The 26506-nt window shown below is 47.0% G+C and overlaps 1 protein-coding gene across 1 annotated transcript in view; it reads right to left on the bottom strand.

The window, feature by feature from the left end:
• Positions 1–26506, bottom strand: part of LOC138670923 (gametocyte-specific factor 1-like) — a 130917-nt gene that overhangs the window by 59393 nt on the left and 45018 nt on the right. Inside the window, exons 6-7 of the mRNA XM_069758711.1 lie at positions 24238–24318; positions 5859–5919 (exon numbers count right to left, since the gene is read on the bottom strand). Of these exons, the coding sequence (XP_069614812.1) occupies positions 5859–5919; positions 24238–24318 (142 nt within the window). The remainder of the gene's footprint in view (positions 1–5858; positions 5920–24237; positions 24319–26506) is intronic.

Below are 26506 nucleotides of genomic sequence, written 5' to 3'. Positions count from 1 at the left end.
CACTTGGGGGTTCAAAGTGCTCACCTCACATCTAGATAAGTTCCTTTCGGGGTCTAGTTTCCAAAATGGGGTCACTTGTGGGGGGTTTCTACTGTTTAGCCACATCAGGGGCTCTGCAAACGCAACGTGACGCCCGAAGAGCATTCCATCAAAGTCTGCATTTCAAAACGTCACTACTTCACTTCCGAGCCCCAGCATGTGCCTAAACAGTGGTTTACCCCCACATATTGGGTATCAGCGTACTCAGGAGAAACTGGACAACAACTTTTGGGGTCAAATTTCTCCTATTACCATTGGCAAAATAGGAAATTCCAGGCTAAAAAATAATTTTTGAGAAAAGAAAAATTATTTTTTATTTTCATGGCCCTGCATTATAAACTTCTGTGAAGCACCTGGGGGTTTAAAGTGCTCAGTATGCATCTAGATAAGTTCCTTGGGGGGGTCTAGTTTCCAAAATGGGGTCACTTGTGGGGGAGCTCCAATGTTTAAGCACACAGGGTCTCTCCAAACGCGACATGGTGTCCGCTAACGATGGAGATAATTTTCCATTCAAAAAGTCAAATGGTGCTCCTTCCCTTCCGAGCCTTACCATGTGCCCAAACAGTGGTTTACCCCCACATGTGAGGTATCGGTGTGCTGAGGAGAAATTGCCAAACAAATTTTAGGATCCATTTTATCCTGTTGTCCATGTGAAAATGAAAAAATTGAGGCTAAAAGAATTTTTTTTGTGAAAAAAAAAATAGTACTTTTTCATTTTTATGGATCAATTTGTGAAGCAGCTGGGGGTTTAAAGGGCTCACTATGCATCTAGATAAGTTCCTTGGGGTGTCTAGTTTCCAAAATGGGGTCACTTGTGGGGGGAGCTCCAATTTTTAGGCACACGGGGGCTCTCCAAACTTGACATGGTGTCCGCTAAAGAGTGCAGCCAATTTTTCATTCAAAAAGTCAAATGGCGCTCCGTCCCTTCCAAGCCCTGCCGTGCGCCCAAACAGTGGTTTACCCCCACATATGAGGTATCAGCGTACTAAGGACAAATTGGAGAACAACTTTCGTGGTTCAGTTTCTCCTTTTACCATTGGGAAAATACAAAAATTGTTGCTGAAAAATCATTTTTGTGACTAAAAAGTTAAATGTTCATTTTTTCCTTCCATGTTGCTTCTGCTGCTGTGAAGCACCTGAAGGGTTAATAAACTTCTGGAATGTGGTTTTGTGCACCTTGAGGAGTGCAGTTTTTAGAATGGTGTCACTTTTGGGTATTTTCAGCCATATAGACCCCTCAAACTGACTTCAAATGTGAGGTGGTCCCTAAAAAAAAATGGTTTTGTAAATTTCGTTGTAAAAATGAGAAATCGCTGGTCAAATTTTAACCCTTATAACTTCCTAGCAAAAAAAAAATTTTGTTTCCAAAATTGTGCTGATGTAAAGTAGACGTGTGGGAAATGTTATTTATCAACTATTTTGTGTCACATAACGCTCTGGTTTAACAGAATAAAAATTCAAATTGTGAAAATTGCGAAATTTTCGCCAAATTTCCGTTTTTATCACAAATAAACGCATAATTTATTGACCTAAATTTACCACTAACATGAAGCCCAATAGGTCACGAAAAAACAGAACCGCTAGGATCCGTTGAAGCGTTCCTGAGTTATTACCTCATAAAGGGACACTGGTCAGAATTGCAAAAAACGGCAAGGTCTTTAAGGTCAAAATAGGCTGGGTCATGAAGGGGTTAACTCCCATCGCATTTATGACCACGAGTAATATTTACTCCAAGTCCTCAAGAGAAAAAAAAACATTTATCAACCTCCATATAACTTGGGAGTAACTTCTCCCTCTTCCAACCATTCTTCTGGACCTGTTATTTCTGCTTTTGAGTCAGAGCCATCTTCAGAAGCGTATTTCCTCTTTTCTGGCAGAGAGGCCCCCTGAAAACGACTGGGAGAAGGTAGCTAGGGACAACAGGATTTCTTGTCACAACATTCCTCTAACCTCATACATCAGGGATGGCTGTTCCTCACGGATGATTATCTCCATACATGGCTGATAAAAGCTTTTTTATGGGCAGATGGGAGTTTTAATTACATCACCCACAAATTTGTACATAGTATAAATTAAAAATAAGTATTCAGTCCCAAATAAAAAAATAAAAAAAAAAAATAAAAAAAACCATTTATGAGGTAGCAGGGAAACATTAATTTTCAATTTGACAGGTTTATTTTTCCCCAACACTGACTTAATCCTGGCCCTCAGCACATCCCCTCACATTTCTAACCCCCCTGCCACGATCTTCTACTGTACACTATAACTGCCACCTGAGGAAGACAGAGCTATTCCGTTGAAACGCGTTGTGGAAACTAATGCATTAAGATTTTATATCAACTCACCGTCTCGCATGAACTCCTATGACCGTTTTTTGTCCATTCTTACGATCCTCTACACGTCTTCGCAACAACGATAACCTCATACCCATTAATCCAGCCCCCATTCCCCCTACCTGGAGCACTATGGAACGCACGCTCTGTCTGCAACATACTCATTTGTCCATGACCTCTTTATCACCAAAACTCTCCTTCCTTGCCATCACTGAAACCTGTCTCACCCCCTTTGACTCAGCCTCTCCAGCTGCACTTTCTTATGGCAGACTCAATCTCTTTCACACCCCTCGCCCCACCAGCAAACGTGCTCCTGTCCAATACCTGCTCCTTTACCCCAATTCCATTACCATCCTCAGCTACTCTTCACTCGTTTGAGGTGCACTCCATTAGCATCTAATCCCCCTCCAACCTCCAGCTGGCTGTCATCTACCGCCCCCCAGAACTAGCCATCTCCTTTCTTGACCACTTCACCACCTGGCTACTTCATTTCCGCTCAGGCGACATCCCACTATCATAATGGGTGACTTCAATATCCCCATCGACACTTCCACCTCAGCTGCCGCAACTTTTATCGCTCACTGCCTCCTTTAGTCTCACTCAATGGACCTCCGCAGCCACCAACAAGTGTACCAAATCTTCAAAAGCCTCTGTTCCCTTACTAATCTCACCCCTTCCGCTGTCTGACCACAACCTACTGACAGTCTCTTGCCTCTCCTCTCCAAGTGCGCAATCCCCTCGCCACAAACTCACTCACCCTTACAGAAATCTCAAACACCTCAATTTACATTCACTCTGAGTCCCTTCTCCCTCTTACAGACATAGCTTCCTTCTATGACCGATGCTGCTGCCAATTTTTCTAAAACTACAATAACAGCTACACTTGATTCGGCCACCCCCCTCAAGCATAGCAAAACTCGTACAATGAACAGGCAGCCCTGGCTGACCAGCCTGACCAAAAAACTGAGACGGGCTTCCAGGGTTGCTGAGATGGAAAAGATCTCGTTCTGCTGAGCACTATCGCATGCAAGCAGTCCCTCACCAGCTTCAAGTCCACTCTTACTTCCGCAAAACAAACCTACTTCTCATCTCCTCCGACTCACAACCCTAAACAGGTCTTCAACACTTTCAATTCTCTACTCCGTCCCCCAGCACCTCCTCCCTCTCCTCATTTCTGCTGAAGATTTTGCCTCTTTCTTTAAGCAGAAGATCGATAACATCAAACAAAGCTTTGGCCCGCAGCCCCCAATGCCCCTCCTCTTGACTGCTCAGCCCTGTTCTTCCAAAGCCAGCTTCTCCACCATGACAGACGATCAGCTCTCCACCCTTCTGGCAAGATCACATCTCACCACTTGCACGCATGTCCTGCTCCCGTCCCACCTCATCCCTAGCCTCGCCAAAGTCTTCATCCCAACCCTAACAACTCTTCAACATCTCACTTACAAACGGTGTCTTCCCCTCATCCTTCAAACACGCATCAATCACACCTATCCTCAAAAAAAAAAAAAAAACACCCTCGACCCACCCTCTGTCAAGCTATCGCCCGATATCCCTTCTCCCATATGCCTCAAAACTACTGGAACAGCATGTCCATCTTGAACTGTCCTCCCACCTCTCCTCCTGCTCCCTCTTTGACCATTTACAATCTGGCTTCTGACCACATCACTCAACTGAAACGGCTTTAACTAAAGTGACCAACGACCTACTAACCGCCAAGAGCAAGTGACACTACTCTGTCCTCCTCCTCCTGGACCTGTCTTCTGCCTTCGACAATGTGGACCACTTCCTCCGGTTACAGATTCTTTTATCTCTGGGCATCACAGATTTGGCCCTATCCTGGATCTCAGCATATCTAACAGACAGGACATTCAGAGTCCTTCTCCAAAACCACCTCCTCACCTCGCCCTGTCGGTGTTCCCCAAGGCTCAGTTCTAGGACCCTTACTCTTCTCAATCTACACCTTCGGCCTGGGACAGCTCAAAGAATCCCACGGTTTACAGTATCTACGCTGATGACGCGCAGATCTACTTATCTGGACCTGACCTCATTTCCTTACTGACCAATATCCTGCAATGTGTCTGCTGTTTCAGCTTTCTTTTCTGCTCGCTTTCTAAAACTGAACATGGACAAAACAGAATTCATCATCTTTCCCCCACCTCACTCTACCTGACCTACCCATCAATGTCAATGGCTGCTCACTTTCCCCAGTCCCGCACGATCGGTGCCTGGGGTGATCCTTGACTCTTCCCTCTCTTTCAAACCACATATCCAAGCCCTTGCCTCCTCCTGCAGATTCCAACGCAAAAACATTTCCCGGATCCGTGCATTCCTTGACCATTAAATCACAAAAACTAGTGCATGCCCTTACCGCCCGCCTCAACTACTGCAACCTCTTACTCTGGCCTCCACTCTAGAACTCTGGCAGCACTCCAATCCATCCTAAACTCTGCTGCCCGACTAATCCATTTGTCTCCCAGTTATTCCCCAGCCTCTCCTCTCTGCCAGGCCCTTCACTGGCTTCCTATTGCTCAGTGGCTACAGTTCAAAACACTAATAATGACATACAAAGCCATTCACAACCGGTCTCCTCCATAAATCTATGACATGGTCTCCCGGTACCTACCTACAACGCATCCTCTGATCCTCTCCTGATCTCCTGCTCTACTCCTCTCATCTCTTCCTCCCACAACCGCATACAAGACTTCTCCCGTGTTTCCCCTATGCTCTGGATCTCTCTACCCCAACACATCAGGATCTCACCTACCACAGAAACCTTCAAAAGGAACCCGAAGACCCATCTCTTCCGACTAGCTTACAACCTGCAGTGATCCTCTAGTCTGCTGAACCGCCGCACGACCTGCTCTTACCCTCTCCTAATGTATCCTCACCCACCCCCTGTAAACTGAGCCCTCGCGGGCAGTGTCCTCTCTCCTCCTGTACTTGTGTGCCTTGTTTTACTCATGTTTACTGTACTAGTCTATATTTGCCCCGTTCATATGTAAAGCGCCATGGAATAAATGGCGCTATAAAAATGTATAATAAAAAAAAAAATGGTAACGTTATGACAGATTTATTTCTGTGTCAGCATATTTTGAGGAGCAGTCTATTTTTTAAAAGAGTGTTCAGTACAAACTTGAAAACACATAAAAGCCATTATTGGATACTACCCGTGTGGCATGACTACTCTTCAAACAGCAGTGCGGTCGACGAGAATTATCTCCTCTAAATAAATGCAGATGGATTATCTTCTACCCGTTAGCGCAACTGCAGCAGCTGTACACTCTACAGGCATACAATGGAGCTGTGCCATTCACAGTCTAGTCAGGTTAGCAACTCTCAGCTTCCCCTGACAACTCATACTCTATCACCCTGTGTGCGCTAGTCGCTCGCTCTCTTTATTTTCCTGTGTGCAGCATAGTGGGGAGCTGTCCATGCTAGAAGTACAAAAGAGCACCGAAAACTAGTAAATACATCACTTTCACTTACCTCGGTCCTGCATAAGAAGGTGTACCCCAAACGAATGTGGCTCTTTCCTCACTCTGTAAATCTAAAACACAATAAGCATTTCCATAAGCGCCTTACACATTAATTTCTACCAATGTATATATACACATGCACACATCTTAACTGTACATATGAGCAATTTAAAAACAGAAAAGACTAATTAGGCAAGTTAGAGAGAAGCTATTGTGTGATAAAAACAGTACTTGTATCCCTTTGTTTCTGCAATTGGAGGGGCTCCCAGCTAGAGCTCCTGAACCCCTAGTAAACACGGAGAAGGGGTAACCATGTCGGGGAGGGGGGGGGGGCACCTATAGATTAAGGCCCCTTTCACAGTTTTTTTCCATCAGTCGCAATCCGTCAAGTTTGAAAAAAAACGACCAGTTTTTTCTCTCTCATAGACTCGTGTTAGCGACGATTGCGATGGACGGCCTCACGTTTTATCCATTGTTCGCCGGATCCGTCAAAAATTGTTTGTCCGGTGGCAGCAGACAATGGACATAGAAAACAAAACATAGAACAGAATACATACTCATATGAATAGAACCCTATACCAAGTGGCACGAAGGGTCAAGTCTTAAAGGACACTCTCCATTATCTCATAGAATACCAACAAAAGGAAAAACGAGAGACTTTGTCCAAAGTGGTAACAAAAACACACATCTGTAGAAACTACCAATATATAACTACAAAACATAATAAATAACAAAAGCTGGATAATGTGGAACACTAGTGAAGCACCTGTCCCTTTTTTTTCATATTATAAATACGGTGGATGGGTAGAGCCATAGGGTTAGCAGCAATAGAAATAAAGTGCTAGTGCCTAACCTAATCTCTTCATTCAATGTCCCTCTGCAGTGTTTAATAATCACTACATATATAGATATATACTAGCTACTCACATTGCAGTCTCACACTTATTGGCATCTACACTAGAAAGCCAGTATATCACTGCAGAGAAGTCATCAAATGGTATGCTGCCACAACACTACAGTTCAAGGTTCTTACCCATATTCTCCACTCAGCATCAGGTGCAGACAGCCCCGACGCACGTTTCGCGTGGGCTTCTTCGGGGGGAGACAACGGACATAGTAACGTTTTTTGTCTCCGTCGAAAAAACAGACAGGACTGATCCGTCGGCGTCCATTGTTTGCTAGAATGGAAGCCTATAGCGCTGGGTCCGTCAATTGACAGAATCCGGCAACGGATTCCTTTTTTTTTTGTAACTGAGCATGCTTCGATCCAATTAGCAAGATCCCCTAGTCTGATCCATCGAAAAAACTAATCTGTCGCCTCAGTTTTCCACAGTCAGACGGATTCGTTGAACCAACAGATTGTAACTGACAGCAAAAACTGATGATTTTTTTTTTTTACAGAATTAGGCCGGCTTCACACTCAGCGTATGAAAATACGGTCCGTATATTACGGCCGTAATACGCTGAAATGTCCCGAAAATAGTGGTCCGTAGCTCCTCCGTAGGCAGGGTGTGTCAGCGTTTTTTGCGCATGGCATCCTCCGTATGTAATCCGTATGGCATCCGTACTGCGTGGTTTTCTCGCAGGCTTGCAAAACCAACATACCGCTATAGAAATGATCCATGTGTCCCAAAAAGAAAAAAAAAAAAAATTATATATATATATATATACATACATACACACACAGTGGGGCAAAAAAGTATTTGGTCAGTCAGCAATAGTGCAAGTTCCACCACTTAAAAAGATGAGAGGCGTCTGTAATTTACATCATAGGTAGACAATAACATTGTCTGTTTTTTTAACATTTTATTTGCATATTATGGTGGAAAATAAGTATTTGGTCAGAAACAAAATTTCTTCTCAATACTTTGTAATATATCCTTTGTTGGCAATGACAGGGGTCAAACGTTTTCTGTAAGTCTTCACAAGGTTGCCACACACTGTTGTTGGTATGTTGGCCCATTCCTCCATGCAGATCTCCTCTAGAGCAGTGATGTTTTTGGCTTTTCGCTTGGCAACACGGACTTTCAACTCCCTCCAAAGGTTTTCTATAGGGTTGAGATCTGGAGACTGGCTAGGCCACTCCAGGACCTTGAAATGCTTCTTACGAAGCCACTCCTTCGTTGCCCTGGCGGTGTGCTTTGGATCATTGTCATGTTGAAAGACCCAGCCACGTTTCATCTTCAATGCCCTTGCTGATGGAAGGAGGTTTGCACTCAAAATCTCACGATACATGGCCCCATTCATTCTTTCATGTACCCGGATCAGTCGTCCTGGCCCCTTTGCAGAGAAACAGCCCCAAAGCATGATGTTTCCACCACCATGCTTTACAGTAGGTATGGTGTTTGATGGATGCAACTCAGTATTATTTTTCCTCCAAACACGACAAGTTGTGTTTCTACCAAACAGTTCCAGTTTGGCTTCATCAGACCATAGGACATTCTCCCAAAACTCCTCTGGATCATCCAAATGCTCTCTAGCAAACTTCAGACGGGCCCGGACATGTACTGGCTTAAGCAGTGGGACACGTCTGGCACTGCAGGATCTGAATCCATGGTGGCGTAGTGTGTTACTTATGGTAGGCCTTGTTACATTGGTCCCAGCTCTCTGCAGTTCATTCACTAGGTCCCCCTGCGTGGTTCTGGGATTTTTGCTCACCGTTCTTGTGATCATTCTGACCCCACGGGGTGGGATTTTGCGTGGAGCCCCAGATCGAGGGAGATTATCAGTGGTCTTGTATGTCTTCCATTTTCTAATTATTGCTCCCACTGTTGATTTCTTCACTCCAAGCTGGTTGGCTATTGCAGATTCAGTCTTCCCAGCCTGGTGCAGGGCTACAATTTTATTTCTGGTGTCCTTTGACAGCTCTTTGGTCTTCACCATAGTGGAGTTGGGAGTCAGACTGTTTGAGGGTGTGCACAGGTGTCTTTTTATACTGATAACAAGTTTAAACAGGTGCCATTACTACAGGTAATGAGTGGAGGAAAGAGGAGACTTTTAAAGAAGAAGTTACAGGTCTGTGAGAGCCAGAAATCTTGATTGTTTGTTTCTGACCAAATACTTATTTTCCACCATAATATGCAAATAAATTGCTAAAAAAACAGACAATGTGATTTTCTGGATTTTTTTTTCTCAGTTTGTCTCCCATAGTTGAGGTCTACCTATGATGTAAATTACAGACGCCTCTCATCTTTTTAAGTGGTGGAACTTGCACTATTGCTGACTGACTAAATACTTTTTTGCCCCACTGTATGTATATATATTACTATTTATTCCAGCGCTATACAGCTTGAAAGCCGGTAATTCAATTACCGGCTTTTTCTTTCTCCTTCTTAAAACCAGACATGATTTGAGACATGGTTTACATACAGTAAACCATGTCTTCTCTCCATTTTTTTTGCAGATTCCACACTACTAATGTCAGTAGTGTGTATCTGCAAAATTTGGCCGTTCTAGCTATTAAAATAAAGGGTTAAATGGCGGAAAAAATTGGCGTGGGCTCCCGCGCAATTTTCTCCGCCAGAGTAGTAAAGCCAGTGACTGAGGGCAGATATTAATAGCCTGGAGAGGGTCCACGGTTATTGGGCCCCCCCTGGCTAAAAATATCTGCCCCCAGCCACCCCAGAAAAGGCACATCTGGAAGATGCGCCTATTCTGGCACTTGGCCACACTCTTCCCATTCCCGTGTAGCGGTGGGATATGGGGTAATGAAGGGTTAATGCCACCTTGCTATTGTAAGGTGACATTAAGCCTAATTAATAATGGAGAGGCGTCAATTATGACACCTATCCATTATTAATCCAATTGAATGAAAGGGTTAAATAAAACACAAACACATTATTTAAAATTATTTTAATGAAATAAATACAATGGTTGTTGGAGTATTTTATTCTACGCCCAATCCAATCACTGAAGACCCTCGTTCTGTGAAAGAAAAAACATAATAAACCAACAATATACTTACCCTCCGCAGATCTGTAACGTCCAACGATGTAAATCCTTCTGAAGGGGTTAAAACATTTTGCAGCAAGGAGCTTTGCTAATGCAGGCTGCTCCTCGCTGCAAAACCCCGGGGAATGAGTCTAAATATAGATCAATGAGCTATATTTAGCTTCATTTGCGGTGAGGCGCCCTCTGCTGGCTGTTTATAGATCGTGGGAACTTGCCTAGAAAGCCTGGGAGCTTTCTAGGAAATCCAAGTGCCAGAATAGGCGCATCTTCCAGATGTGCCTTTTCTGGGGTGGCTGGGGGCAGATATTTTTAGCCAGGGGGGGCCAATAACCATGGACCCTCTCCAGGCTATTAATCTCTGCCCTCAGTCACTGGCTTTACTACTCTGGCGGAGAAAATTGCGCGGGAGCCCACGCCAATTTTTTCCGCCATTTAACCCTTTATTTTAAGAGCTAGAACGGCCAAATTTTGCAGATACACACTACTGACATTAGTATTGTGGAATCTGCAAAAAAAATGGAGAGCAGACATGGTTTACTGTATGTAAACCATGTCTCAAATCATGTCGGGTTTTAGGAAGGAGAAAGAAAAAGCCGGTAATTGAATTACCGGCTTTCAAGCTGTATAGCGCTGGAATAAATAGTAATATATATACATATATGTGTCTCACTGATAGAATAGGTATATATATATATATACCTATTCTATGTGTACACATTTATTCTACCTATTGGACTGTAAGCTGTCAGTGTGATTTTACTGTACACCGCACTGAATTACCGGCTTTTCTCTCTAACAGCGCTGCGTATTTCTCGCAAGTCACACTGCTTGTCCGTGTGAAATCCGTATTTTTCACGCTTCCAAAGACTTTCATTGGCGTATTTCTTGCGCAGTACGGTGACAAACGCAGCATGCTGCGATTTTGTACGGCCGTAGAAAGCCGTATAATACTGATCAGTAAAATACGGCAGATAGGAGCAGGGGCATAGAGAATAATTGTGCCGTATTTTTTGCGAGTTTTACGGACGTAGTTTCTGCGCTCTTACGTCCGTAAAACTCGCAAGTGTGAAGCCGGCCTCAGGCCCCTTTAACACAAGGGGTGATGTGCACTGCAGGCGCATGGCCCAGAAACACTCATGGCCATTACACAATAGACAAACTTCAATAAGCTTGCCAGGAAATACTCACCGACACCCAGCTCCATGTCTCCTCTTAGCGGCTGCAGCCTGTGCTGTGTGAGCGGTCACGTGTTCCCGCTCATTATGCGCATATTCCTCACTGTAATGAGCGGGACCACATGGGGGGGAAGAGGGTAGCACAAACTTTTTTTCTTTCCCCTTAAAAATAAAGATTATTCATTCCTTCTTTCCAGCGAACTCTGCTGGGAAGAAGGGATGAATACCGGCCACACACGGGGGGAGGGGAGGGTTTGGGGGGGGGGCAGCACTTACAGTAGCGCTGTCTCCTGCACGGCACACGGACAACATCCGTGTGTGGTACGTGTTTGACTTTAATGGGTCCGTGTAATCCGTGCGCTCCCACGAACACCGACATGTCTCCGTGTTTTCCAAACGGACACACGGTCCGTGAAAACACGCTGACATGTGCAGAGACACATTGATTTTAATGTGTCTACGTGAGTCAGTGTCTCCAGTACATGAGGAAACGGTCACCTCATGTACCGGAGCCACTGACATGTGAAACCGGCCTTAGACACGTGATGTCTTTCAGGTGTTTTCTGCCTGGAACTCGCCTGAAAGAGCTAAAAACACAAAACAGAAATTATAATATGCACTGCAATGTCACTTGTGAATATATTGACTTATATAACCTCATTTAGCTCTTCCAAATCTTTGAAGCCGCTAAAAGAGCAGACTGTCGGAAAAAAAAAAAAGGCCACAAAAGGACCAAAGAGACAACTAAGAAGACCCTTCTGGACACACAGCGGGAGTTTTCCTTTAGGCCATGTGCACACGTAGGAAATGTAGTGCAGAATTTTCTGCACTAAATCTGCATCTCCTGGCAGAATCTGCAATGCAGATTTTCTGCAGTTTTTGTGCAGATTTTACCACTGCAGATCTTTATCATGGAGGGGTGCAGAAACACAGCAGAACTGCACAAAAGAAGGGACATGCACTTCAAAATCTGCAGCGTTTCTGCGCAGATTTTTTTGCACCATGTGCACAGCTTTTTTTTCACATTGATTTACATTGTACTGTAAATCACAGTGCAGTTCTGCAGAACTACACTAATTGTGCACTAAATCTGCATCGTGCGCACATACCCTTAGGCTACCTGCATTGAGTAAATGGATGCAGAAAATTCTGCATCTCTTGGCAGGTAAAACTCACGTTTCATGCTTTTGACTGAAGTCAATGATGAAAAACAGGATTTTTGGTTGCTTACCGTAAAATCTGTTTCTCGGAGCCTTCATTGGGGGACACAGGAACCATGGGTGTATGCTGCTGCCACTAGGAGGCTGACACTATGCAAATAAAAAAGTTAGCTCCTCCTCTGCAGTATACACCCTACCGACAGGAAGTAGGATATTCAGTTAGTGAGAAAGCAGTAGGAGAAGCAACGTGTAAAAGAGAACTATAATAATAACATAATAATAAACTTTATTTATATAGCGCCGACAAATTCTACGGCGCTCCATAGATTAACAGTTTCAAACACTCAAGTGTTCAAAAAACTCAAACGTAAACAGTAAACAGAGCTGTTCAACTTGAGAGGGAGCTGTGTCCCCCAATGAAGGCTCCGAGACACAGATTTTACGGTAAGCAACCAAAAATCCTGTTTTCTCTATCGCCTTTCATTGGGGGACACAGGAACCATGGGACGTCCCAAAGCAGTCCCTGGGGTGGGGAAAACCGACTTCCATCAGGTCCGAGGACTCACCACTGCTGCCTGCAGGATCCTTCTGCCCAGGCTGGAGTCCGCCGTAGTTCGGCGAAACGTGTGGATGGAAGATCAGGTTGCCGCTTGCAAAGCCATCAGCGATAACCCCGTGGCATACTGCACTGGAAGCGCCGATTGCCCGGGTAGAGTGAGCCTTATCTCAGGAGGCACTCTTGTTCTTGACCCGGAAGCTTCCAAAATTGCCATTCTGATAGAGCGAGCAATAGTCGCCTTGGAAGCCGGCAGGCCTCTACGCACGCCATCAGGGATGGCGAAAAGAGAATCCATCTTTCGGAAAGCGGCTGTGCTAGCCAGGGAGATCCTCACTGCCCTGACGAGACCCAGCCTGTTCAACGATCACTCCAGAGTCGGAGCTGGACAAAAGGAAAGGTATAACGATGTCCTCGTTGAGGTGGAAAGATGAAAACCACCTCGAGAAAGGAAGGAAGGCAGAGGTCTGCGACCACCTTGTCCTGGATTAAAATCAAGAAAGGAGGTCGGCAAGAAATGGCCGCCAACTCAAAAACGCGGGGGATCGAAGAGATGGACCTGGGAAAAGCCACCTTCCGAGATAGAACTGACAGGGAAAACTCCCTGAGAGGCTATAAGGGGGGAACCCCTAAGCACCACCAACCCAACCTTTAAATCCCATGAATCCAGAGGCCCTGTACGGGAGGGACAGCGTGGGCCACTCATTGAAGGGAGGTCTTAACCTGTGGCTGAGAAGATAACGTCTTCTTAAAGGGAAGAAGAGCGTAGGAACCTGGCCCTATAGGGAACTGAGAGCGAAGCCCGAATCCCGTCCTGCCTGAAGGAAAACCAAATGGAAGGCAGGGAAAAAGGACATAGGTGAAAAGCGGTTGGACTCGCAACAACGAAAGTAAGCCTACCAGGTACGATAGTAGATCCTGAAAGAAGACGAAGGCTTCCCAGCCTGGACTATAGAGTGACCCATCTGGGCCGAAAGGCCGGACGCTCTTAGAACTGTGGAGTCCACAGCCACGCCGTTAAACTGGGCGACCGATAATTCGGGTGAAAAAAAAAAAAAAAATTGAACCCTGAGACAGCAGATCGGGTCCGCCTGGAAGACACCAGGGGTGTCCGCGAGAGGATTGACGATGTCTGCAAACTAGGACCTCCTGGGCCAATCCGGGATGATCAGAATGACCGGCACCCATCCAGCCTTGATCTTTTTCGACAGCTTGGAAAGCAAGGGAAGGCATGGAAACCAATAGGGGAGCCCGAACTGCGACCGAGGAATGGCCAGAGCGTCAACCCCACTGTGAGAGAAACACGGGACCCTGAGCCGACCCGAGGGACCTCCTGTTCAATCGGGACGCCATGAGGACCACCTCTGGAGTCCCCCACAGAAAAGTAATCCGATAGGAAACCTCCTGTAGTACCATTCCCCTGCCGCGAGGCCCTCACGGCCGAGGAAGTCGGCGGCCTAAATGTCCACGCCGGGGACATGCACTGCGGAGCTCACCAGGACTGTTGCCTCTGTCCAAAGGAGGATCCTGGAATCTCGGCCGAGGCCAGCGAACGCAGAGTCCACCGCTGGTGGTAGACATATGCCACAGCTGTGTCATTGTCTGTCTGGATTCGAATTGGCAGGCTGCTGAGAATCCTTACCCAGTGAAGGAAAGACAGAAAGATGATCCGGAACTCGAGGACATTGATCGGCAGAGGGTTCCTGCGCCGACCAACCACCCTGAAAGAACAGGAGACAAAGCCCCGCGCCTCCGCGAGCGGACAGGCGTCCGTCGTCACCACCTGCCAGGGAACTGGAAGGAAGGATATGCTGTGAAGGATCTACTCTGGGATAAGAGAAGTGACCTCGGCCACAAGTCGAGGAACCATTTGACCTGGGAGAAAGCCGGATCGGACGATGCAGGGAGAAGACAGACCTGTCCCCTGCGATAAAATAGCCTGCTGAAGAAGTCTTGAAAGAAACGGGCGAAGGGAAAATTGCTTCCGATGTTGCAACCAAACCTCCTTAGGGTCTTTAAGGCCCATCGGAAAGGAGGGGAGCCGAGAACCCTGGAGCAAGCGAACTTCCTGACAAAGGAGGGATATCCTGTCCTCGGGAAGGAAGACTCTGGTCCGACAAGTGTCGAAGAACATGCCCGGAGATACGAGGCGCTGAACAAGGCGGAACTTCTTCCTGTTGACGAGCCACCCGCAACGGTTAGAATGTCGGGAAAGATGGATAGACTTTCGGGAGCCTGAAACCGAAATTCCTGAGCCTCCATGAAAGTGATTACTGAACGAGGGAATATCATCCTGAAGTGTCTCCGACGAAACTTCCTGTTCAGCAAATGGAGATCCGGACTGGGACGAACCTTGTTGTCCTGTGTCAGTACAGAAAGATTCGAAGAGAAGCCTGTGAACCGTTGAACCGTTCCTGTTTTGGGATGGGAACGTTTACCCCAGATTTAAGGAGGGAAACAATGGCCGTAAAGAAACCCGGGAATAGAGCGGGGTCTCTTGGAGGTTGGGATTTGAAGAAAACGATCCCAGGACCGTGAAATGAAGAATTTGTATCTAGAGGATACAAGTGCCCTGGCCCATGCACCCTCTACTGAGGAGACCCAGACGTCCCTGAGGAACAGGAGACGGTTGCCCAGCCTGAGAAACGGGCTGGGGTCTGGTCGTGGGTCATGCCTAGGTGGAACCTCCAGTCCTGGACCTGGAGAATCCACCTTAGGAGTAGCGGGCACGCCAGAAAAGAGTGAGTCGAAGAATACCTTCTTCTCTTAACGTGCCTGTGGCCTCTGCGAAGAGGAATCTGATGCCGCAAAACTACGAAAAAAGTCAAAAAGACCGAAGTAGCCGCCTAATGGGAAAGTAGGCGAGGTCTGGAGAAGGGGACTGGTGCCGCGAGTGGCGTCCTTAATAAATTTGGTCCAGCTTGGAACCGAAAGGACGTGAACCTTGAAAAGGCAGGCTCGTAAGGGACTTCTTTGATGACTCTTGAGCCAAACAGTGCGACAGCTGGCAACAACATTACTGGGCGCCTGTGCGGCAGAAGACGCGACGTCCAGGGAACAAAATATTCCCCGGCGTGAGTAATCTGGGTGGCAAGTTCCGCCAGCCGGCCTGATGGAGCTCCAGCTTGAATGCCTTAACGGAGTTGTTTAGCCCCTCGGATACAGACTTCGAAACCCAAATGGAAGCCAAGGCTGGGCATTGGGATGATTCGGCAGTTTTGAAAGCCGACTTCACGAAGGATTCCATGATCCCATCGATGGAATCTTTCAGAGCCGCCCACCGGACAGCGTAAGGACTGTGTTGGTGGCAAGTTTAGCAGCCGACGGATCCACAGGGGGAGAGGTCGTTCTCTAACGCCTCTCATTCCCGTTGGCAATGAGATCCGGAGGAAAGAGATATGAGATTCCAAGACGCTTGTCTCTTTGAGAACTTCTGGTAGAATTCGCTCTTTCTCTGGACAGAAGCTCCTTGAATTCAGGATGAGGAGCAAATACCTTGGGAGGTAGCTTAGACCGTCTAAACGAAACCGCCTGATCTGCGGGTTTCGTAGAGGAATCTTTGATGCCACAGGTCTGATTGGTCGCTCCAATGAGGCTTTGAACCATATCCCTCATGTTAGCGATTTGGTTCGAAACCGGGCAGGGAAGCCACAGAGGGCCGAAGCGACGCGGCGGCCGGCAAAGCCGCCGCGCTGAAAGGAAATGAACGGCCGCACACAGCGGCCGGAGCAGGGGAGCCACCGAGGGCCGCGCTGAAACCGGGGCTGGGAAGCCCACAGGACCCGAGGCGGAAATGTCCCCCCTGAGCAAGGCCACGCAGACAGCGCGCCCGGACAAGAAGCGGTGCGGCGGTCCGCATAGGCAGCCGCGCCAGAACAGGGGACAGGGAGGCCGCATCCACGGAAGTGGCGCGGCCGAAAAGAGATGCGACCCGCACCAGAAAACTCCCCAAATAGGAACCCCCTTTTTAGGATCCAGGGAAGCCACAGGGTGGGGAGGGAAAATACTCACCTAAACATCCCACGCCGGTACTAACCTGGAAGGAATGAGACGTCCACGGAGGCGATGGGACGTCCTCGTCTCCTCCGACAGACAGGCTCTGGTGGGCGAGTGGGTGGGGGACGGAGCCAGGACCGGACTTCTGAGCACGCTTGTGTGCTAGGATCTTGGTCCTGGAGAGGGATCTATGAGGATACGGGGTGGCAGTACACGCCGTACTCATAGTCCGCATAGTGGGACTACAGGTGTGACTGTTCACCCTGTATCCCTCCGGAAAAACCTGAAAGGTAACGACGCACATTGAGGTAGATAAGGGTCTAATGAAAGACCCGTGTCCACCTCCTACTGACACTAAGCTAAACTGAATATCCTACTTCTTGTCGGTAGGGTGTATACTGCAGAGGAGGAGCTAACTTTTATTTGCATAGTGTCAGCCTCCTAGTGGCAGCAGCATACACCCATGGTTCCTGTGTCCCCCAATGAAAGGCGATAGAGAAAATGCTGCCAAAACCGCAGAAAATTAACAAGCCGCAGGTTATTTTCTGCACAAAATCAAAAATAGTCAACATGTATATGACACTTCAGGTTATTAACTTTGCCGACATCAATATTGCTAGCAAGTCTGCATCGTAAAAACACACCCAACCTGCAACACGTGCACAAGACTTTACCAGTCTTCACCTTCAAAAATTATACAGGTATGTCAGCATCTAAGTCTACTTTTACACAAGCGTCAGACTCGGCCCGTCATAGAGCGTCCAAATTCTTGTCCTCCTCACCATATTCCCACAGTCATTTCTACCTCCCATCCACGCTCCATCACAAACTTCCGTAACCTCTCGAACCTTATACCCATTCACCCAGCCCCCGCTTCCCCAGTCCCACTAACAGGAGCTCTGTGGAACGCTCGCTCTGTCTGCAACAAGCTTTCCTACATCCATATCTTTTTGTTACTACCAAACTTTCCTTCCTGGCCATCACCGAAACCTGGCTCACCCCTTCTGACACCGCCTCCCCTGCTGTACTCTTACTTACACCTTTCTCACACACCCCGCCCCAGCAGCAAGCATGGCGGAGGAGTTGGTTTTCTCCTGTCAGATAACTGCTCCTTCACCCCAATCCCACTGCCACCCTCCCTTCCTTTGAGGTGCACTCTGCGCATCTACTCCCCCTCCAACTGGCTGTCATTTACCGCCCCCCAGGCCCAGCCACCACCTTCTTTGATCACTTCACCACCTGGCTACTTCATTTCCTTTCTGCGGACATCCCCACTATCATGGGTGACTTCAACATCCCCATTGACACTTCCCTCTCAGATGCCACTAAACTTCTATCTCACTTCCTCCTTCGGCCTCATTCAATGGTCTTCTGCAGCCACTCACAAAGATGGTCACACACTGGACCTCATCTTCACCCGCCTCTGCTCCCTATCTAACCTCTCTAACTCACCTCTTCCACTCTCTGACCACAATCTACTCACATTCTCATCTCTCTCCACTATCCCCACCCCACAAACTTCCACACCCTTGCAGAAATCTTAAACATCTTGACCTACATTCATTCTCCGAATCCCTCCTCCCTCTCACAGACATAAGTTCCATACACAATGCGGATGACGCTGCCGCTCTATATAACACCACAATAGCTGTAGCTTTGGAATCTGCTGCCCCACTTACACATACCAAAGCTTGCAAAATCAACAGACAGCCCTGGCACACCAGCCTGACCAAAGAACTGAGGCGAGCTTCCAGGGCTGCTGAGCGCAGATGGAAAAGATCCCACTCCAACGAGCACTTCATCCCATTCAAACAGTCCCTCACTACTTTTAAGACCACACTCGCCACAGCTAAACAAACCTACTTCTCATCTCCTCTCTGTCTAACAACCATAAACAGTTATTCAACACCTTCAATTCTCTCCTCCGTCCCCCAGCACCTCCTCCCGCCCCACTTATCTCCGCTGAAGACTTTGCCTCATTTTTCAAGCAGAAGATTGATGGCATCAGAGACAGTTTTGGTCAACAACCCCCAGAGCCCTTCCTCCCGACTTCCCAGCCCTCCACCTCCAAAACCAACTTCTCCACCATTACAGAAGATCAACTCTCCACTCTACTCTCAAGATCGCATCTCACCACCTGTGCACTTGACCTGCTCCCATCCCACCTCATCCCAAACCTCACCACAGTCTTCATCAGTCTTCATCCCCCCCCCAACAAACCTATCCATTACAGTAAATGGCTGCCCACTCTCCCCAGTCCCACAAGCTCGCTGCCTCGGGGTAATCCTTGACGCTGATCTCTCCTTCAAACCACATATCCAAGCCCTTTCCACTTCCTGCCGACTTCAACTCAAAAATATTTCACGAATCCGTTCATTCCTCAACCTAGAATCTGCAAAAACCCTAGTTCATGCCCTCATCATCTCTCGCCTTGACTACTGCAACCTCCTGCTCCGTGGCCTCCCCTCTAACACCCCTCCAATCTATTCTAAACTCTGCTGCCTAACTAATCCACCTGTCCCCCCGCTATTCCCCGGCCTCTCCCTTCACTGGCTCCCCATTGCCCAGAGACTCCAGTACAAAACCCTAACCATGACGTACAAAGCCATCCACAACCTGTCTCCTCCAAACATCTGTGATCTCGTCTCCCGGTACTTGCCTACACGCAACCTCCGATCCTCACAAGATCTCCTTCTCTACTCCCCTCTTATCTCCTCTTCCCACAATCGTATACAAGATTTCTCTCTCGTATCACCCCTACTCTGGAACCCTCTACCAAAACGAAGACCCTCGCCTACCACCGAAACCTTCAAAAAGAACCTGAAGATCCACCTCTTCCGACAAGCCTACAACCTGCAGTAACCACCGATCGACCAAACCGCTGCATGACCAGCTCTATCCTCACCTACTATATTCTCACCCATCCCTTGTAGATTGTGAGCCTTCGCGGGCAGGGTCCTCACTCCTCCTGTACCAGTTCTGACTTGTATTGCTTAAGATTATTGTACTTGTTTTCATTATGTATACCCCTCCTCACATGTAAAGCGCCATGGAATAAGTGTGCTATAACAAACAACAATGGTCAGATTTTAAAAACAGGGATTTTTGTGTACTCACCGTAAAATCCTTTTCTCCAAGCCACTCATTGGGGAACACAGACCATGGGTTGTATGCTGCTGCCACTAGGAGGCTGACACCAAGGTAACAAAGATGCTCCTCCTCTGCAGTATACACCCTCTTGCTAGCTCCCAGAGAACCAGTTCAGTGCAAAAGCAGTAGGAACAAACAGTAAAAACATAGAAGAGTACAACATGTCAACTTAAAAGAACAGGCAAAAACCATATAAGCCATAGGCTAACAGGTTGGGTGCCCGATGAGTGGCTCGAAGAAAAAGATTTTATAGTGAGTACACAAAAATCCCTGTTTCTCCTTCGCCTCATTGAGGGACAGACCACGGGATTTCCCAAACCAGTCCCTGGGTGGATAAACACAAAGGATTAGGCTACATGCAACAACTGCCTAAATGTGTGCCACCGCTGCCTGCAGAATTCTTCTGCCCACTCATCCGCTGAAGCCTGAGAGTGAATATTATAGTGCTTTGCGAAGGTATGTAAAGTGGCTTTCCAGACCAGCTCCACCGTCGCCTGATGCCGAATGGCCCAAGAAGCCGCCACCGCCCGAGTGCAGTGTGCCCAGATCCCCGCTGGGATGGGCTGACTTCTTACTCGGTAGGACTCCTAGATGGAGGAACGAATCCACCTGGCTGTTGTGGCCTTAGAAGTGGCAAGACCCCTCCTGTGGCCTTCTGGGAGAACGAACAGAGCATCTGTTCTTCTGAAGGATGCCGTCCTTGAGACGTACCTTCGCAGAGCTCTGACCAAGTATAGAGTGTAGAGAGCTCTTTCAATTCTAAAAAAGGGGCCAGACAAAAAAGAAGAACAATGTCCTCTTTAAGAAGGACGAAACGACCTTTGGCAAAATGGACAGCGACTGCCTGAGGACAACCTTGCCCTGATTGAAGATAAGTAAAGGCGCCCGGAAAGATAAAGGCAGCTAATTTCGAAACCCTTCTGATCGATGTGATCGCCACATGGAAGGCAACCTTTCAGGACAGAAGGACCAGAGAAGTGTCCTGAAGCGGTTCAAAGGGAGGTTCTTGAAGGGCACGTAGCACCAAGTTGAGGTCCCAAGGCTCTAAAGGCATGCGATAGGGGGGAGACATGCGGCACCCCCTGAAGAAAAGTCTTAAACCTGAAGTCTTGATGCGATGAGTCTCGGAAATAAGACCAATAGGGCGGAGATTTGGCCCTTGAGAGCGCCGAGTGCCAGCCTGGAGTCCAGACCGGCCTTCAGGAACTCTAAAACGGTGGGAACTGAAAAGACGAAAGGAGAGACCACCATCCTTGCATCATGCAAAATATGTCTTCCAAGTACGATGATGGATGCGTACCGATGAGGGTTTACGGGCACTAGCCATGGTGGGAATAACCTATTGAGAAAACCCTACCTGGGTTAAGACCCAGGATTCAATGGCCACACTGACAAACACAGAGTCTGCCTTCCATTCTCAGCAATAATGACCTTTTTAGGCCACGTTCACAAGGTCAGTATTTGTAAGCCAAAACAAGGAGTGGCGACGTGTTTCTATGATACAGATACTGAGGTAAAATACTGACCAATTAGAGGAAAAGTAAGACAAAATCAGGAGTGGAACAAATACTGAACATGTGAACATGGCCATATATAGTGATGGCATTGGCTGCTGACTGGGGGGGGGGGGGGAGGAGGGGGGATAAATCTACTGTTGGAGACTTAGGCCAATCTTTTTTCAGATCAGATGAAAAAGGATACTTGGCTTCAAGAGGCCTTTGTCCTGTGAAGCATTTATCCGGGCGCTCTCTGTGCCTATTAACTATGGCTCTAAATTTAGGGTGAATAGCAAATGCCTTATGAGAGCGTTTAATTCTCTTAATAATCTAAGTAAAGAATTATAGCGGGCTTAGAGAAAGGGAAGCCCCTGCAGAGTTGGACATATGTGGAGCCTGTTGCGCTATCTGCCAGAGGAGTCTCAGTGGAGATACTGCGGAGGAGAAGCTGAAAACCCAGGGGCATAGAAAAAAAACCAAGAACAAGAATCTACCCAGTCCAACGATCGCAGCAACAGAGGTTACTGTGTCGCCTGAGCCAAAAAAAATATCCATCCAGGCAGAACAATGCACGAGATGCTGCAGCTTCCAAGATGGAGGAATGCAGACCACATCGTGTGAAGGAGGGAAAGATGGCCTAGTCGTAGAGCCAATGAGATAGGATGAGCGGCAAGGGGTGTGTGTCCTTGTATAGAACAACATCTGATTGGCCCGAGGAGACGCTGAGAAAGCGCACACAAGGAGGGGGCGTGGTTAACTCGACCGAGCGAAAGTGAAAGTAAAAATGCCAGAGAGTGTGCCCTGACAGAATCAGGTAAGGCGCAATAAGAAAGGCCTGCACTGGGATGAGAGAATAGCGGTAAAAAGAGGCGCGAAATTTGAAAGTTAATGGCGCTTCTGCAGTTTCCCTGTACCTGGTAGAAGTCCGGTCCCATAATCGATGAGGATCGTCCAAGGGCCCAAGGGTGGGAGGGTCGCTGGATACCAAGATCCTTCTTCCCACACCGTCTCCAGACCGTGTACAAGACAGCATCAACCCCCCTAGGGAGGTCGCCGCTGTCAACCACAGTCTTCCTCTCGGCCCTCTCCGAGGAGAGGGGTGAGGAGGGAAATGGCAAGGACTAGCCACCGAATCAGCCTTGGAGCACCCTTAAGGCGACAGGGGATATTGTCCTGCCAGCGGGCCTGAGAGTTGCGATGTGGGTGACACCACACTGCTCGCTCAGCCGCCTATGATGGGAAGGCAGAGTGAAACTAAGTTTCCCAGAAGCTGTATCGGAAAAACAAAAGAGTTAATAAAACACAAACCTGTAAGGAAAATAGGGATTTTTGTGTACTCACCATAAAATCCTTTTCTTCGAGCCATTCATTGGGGGACACAGACCATGGGTGTATGCTGCTGCCACTAGGAGGCTGACACTAAGTGATACAAAGAAAGTTAACACCTCCCCTGCAGTATACACCCTCCTGCTGGCTCGCAGCTAACCAGTTCGGTGCAAAAGCAGTAGGAAATCAATAACATATGAGCGTATAGCATGTCATTATTAGAGTATAGCATGTCAGATTATATAAACAAGCATAAGCTAATAACAGGGTGGGAGCTGTGTTCTCCAATGAATGGCTCGGAGAAAAGGATTTTACGGTGAGTACACAAGGGGAGGAGCGAACTTTCTTTATATCACTTAGTGTCAGCCTCCTAGTGGCAGCAGCATACACCCACGGTCTGTGTCCCCCAATGAGAAGAAAGAGAAAAAGGGATAAGATGCAGATCTGGGATAGATACAGGTCTGCCTCCTACAGACACGAAGCACAAACTGAGGTACTTTGTGCCTGTCCTTGGGTGTATACTGCCGGGGAGGAGCTATTCTTTTTCCTTTTTTGCATAGTGTCAGCCTCCTAGCAGCAGCATACACCCACAGTTATGTGTCCCCCAAGAAGCGATAAAGAAAACCTCAATCCACCATCCCTTTAATAGGGAGGTGGCGAGGTACCGTCCGCCTCCTTGTACCATCCGCTTTAACAGTGGGGGCTGCTCGGACACCACATGGTGGGCCTCTGTACATCCAAGGGGTTAATCCCCTAGGATGGGACAGGGCTGAATGTCTGGCAATAGGCCTGGCTACAGAAGAGGGTACATGGAATCAACACTCCATGTGCTCGTCCATTGATGGTGTGGGGAGATCGGTGCCCTTGAAGGGACCCGTTACCCCTAAGAATCAGCTCAGGAGTGGCATCCTACGTTGCAGGAGAGGATACGGAGAGGTGACACTCTCCGTGCTCACATGTTGATTGTTCGGGGAGAACAGAGCCTTGAAAGGATCCGTCGCCCCTTCGTCCATTGTAAAAAATAAAAAATGTTAAAATAAAATAATGAAGAGTTTTTGTCTGAATACAGACCCTTCCGTGAGCCTCCTATGGACACTAAGCAAGAACTGGTTCTATGGGAGCCAGCAAGAGTGTGTATGCTGCAGAGGAGGAGCTAACTATTTTTGTGTTAACTTAAAGTGTCAGCCTCCTAGTAGCAAACAGCATACAACCCATGGTCTGTGTCCCCCAATGAGGCAAAGGAGAAATTTGGCATGTTCATTAAGTGGTTAAGGGAATAGAAATTCAATATTTGAAAGGTGTGACATTTTCTAATTTTGTCATATCTTCAATATTTTCATAAACAAATATTGATCAAAATTTACCACCAGCATGAAATACATGTCTCAAAAAAAACAAACAATCTCAGAATCACTGGGATATGTTGAAGCGTTTTAAAGTACACAAAGATGCTGGCAAATTTGAAAAAATGAGGCTCGGTCCTATAATGTCAATCAAACCAACTTACAAAATTACCATTTGCAGTGAGTTTAGGTGTCCCATCCCCTAGAATCAGAATGAAGAAATTTATTTTGCATACCATTATCCCAGTCCTCATTGCAGGGAGGAGAGTTCCATCGACTTGGGCTCACATCCCTCTTGTACATACTCTTTTCATCAGCTGTAAAAATAAGTTAAACACAAATTTATGAAAACACAGCAACTTCCAAGAGTTGTAAAAGTGGTAATTAGTCTACTTTTAGTGGACTTGTCCAGAAGCAGTAATTGCTCAAACATTCTAGGTGATTAAAAGGTTTTCCATTTTTTTTTGTATTCTTTAACCCCTTTCTGACCTCGGACGGGATAGTACGTCCGAGGTCAGATCCCCTGCTTTGATGCAGGGCTCCGCGGTGAGCCCGCATCAAAGCCGGGACATGTGAGCTGTTTTGAACAGCTGACATGTGGCCGTAATAGGCGCGGCTAGAATCGCGATCTGCCCGCACCTATTAACTAGTTAAATGCCGCTGTCAAACGCAGACCGCAGCATTTAACTACCGCTTCCGGCCGGGCGGCCGGAAATGACGTCATCGCCGACCCCCGTCACATGATCGGGGGTCGGCGATGCATCAGGATGGTAACCATAGAGGTCCTAGAGACCTCTATGGTTACTGATCACCGGTGGCCGTGAGCGCCACCCTGTGGTCGGCGCTCACAGCACACCTCCATTTCTGCTACATAGCAGCGATCAGCAGATCGCTGCTATGTAGCAGAGGCGATCGAGTTGTGCCTGCTTCTGGCCTCCCATGGAGGCTATTGAAGCATGGCAAAAGTAAAAAAAAAAAAAAAGTAAAAAAAAAAAGGTGAAAAAAATAAAAAAAATATAAAAAGTTTAAATCACCCCCCTTTCGCCCCAATCAAAATAAATCAATTAAAAAAAAAAAATCAAATCTACACATATTTGTTATCACCGCGCTCAGTATCGGCCGATCAATTAAAAAAAAGCATTAACCTGATCGCTAAACGGCGTAGCGAGAAAAATTAGAAACGCCAGAATTACATTTTTTAGGTCGCCGCGACATTGCATTAAAATGCAATAACGGGCGATCAAAAGAACGTATCTGCACCAAAATACTATAATTAAAAATGTCATCTCGGCACGCAAAAAATAAGCCCTCAACCGACCCCAGATCACGAAAAATGGAGACGCTACGAGTATCGGAAAATGGCGCAATTTTTTTTTTTTAGCAAAGTTTGGAATTTTTTTTCATTACTTAGATAAAAAAATAACCTAGTCCTGTTAGGTGTCTATGAACTCGTACTGACCTGGAGAATCATAATGGCAGGTCAGTTTTAGCATTTAGTGAACCTAGCAAAAAAGCCAAACAAAAACAAGTGTGGGATTGCACTTTTTTTTGCAATTTCACCGCACTTGGAATTTTTTCCCCGTTTTCTAGTACACGACATGCCAAAACCAATGATGTCGTTCAAAAGTACAACTCGTCCCGCAAAAAATAAGCCCTCACATGGCCAAATTGACGGAAAAATAAAAAAGTTATGGCTCTGGGAAGGAGGGGAGTGAAAAACGAACATGGAAAAACGAAAAATCCCAAGGTCATGAAGGGGTTAAACTGATTACTTTTGTCTGGTTGTTGTGAGGTCAGTTTCCTGGTTCTTTATCACACGTGACACTTGACTCGGAGCAGTTGAATTCCATAGCTGGCTTTTGCCTGACTTCACTCAGAATAACCTTCCTAACATCTGGTGATAAATTTGTCTTTTTTATTATAGCTTTATTTATTCCATGGCGCTTTACATGTGAGGAGGAGTATACATAAAAACAAGTACAATAATCTTGAACAATACAAGTCACAACTGGTACAGGAGGAGAGAGGACCCTGCCCGCGAGGGCTCACAATCTACAAGGGATGGGTGAGAATACAGTAGGTGAGGGTGGAGCTGGTCATGCAGTGGTTTGATCGATCGGTGGTTACTGCAGGTTGTAGGCTTGCCGGAAGAGGTGGGTCTTCAGGTTCTTTTTTTAAGGTTTCAATGGTAGGCGAGAGTCTGATATGTTGCAGTAGAGCGTTCCAGAGAAGGAGTGATGCCCGAGAGAAATCTTTTATGCGATTGTGGGAAGAGGAGATAAGAGGGGAGTAGAGAAGGAGGTCTTATGAGGATTGGAGGTTGAGTGTAGGAAAGTACCAGGAGACAAGGTCACAGATATATGGAGGAGACAGGTTGTGGATGGCTTTGTACGTCACGGTAAGGGCTCATTTCCACTTGCGAGGAAAACGGACGAGTGCAATCCGATAAAAAAAAAAACAAAAAAAAACAAAAAAAAAACACATGACACTCGCATGATTTACCTC

Source organism: Ranitomeya imitator, chromosome 3 (assembly GCF_032444005.1).
Source record: "Ranitomeya imitator isolate aRanImi1 chromosome 3, aRanImi1.pri, whole genome shotgun sequence".
Taxonomy (NCBI): Eukaryota; Metazoa; Chordata; class Amphibia; order Anura; family Dendrobatidae; genus Ranitomeya; species Ranitomeya imitator.
This window is presented reverse-complemented; position numbering and strand designations above follow the sequence as displayed.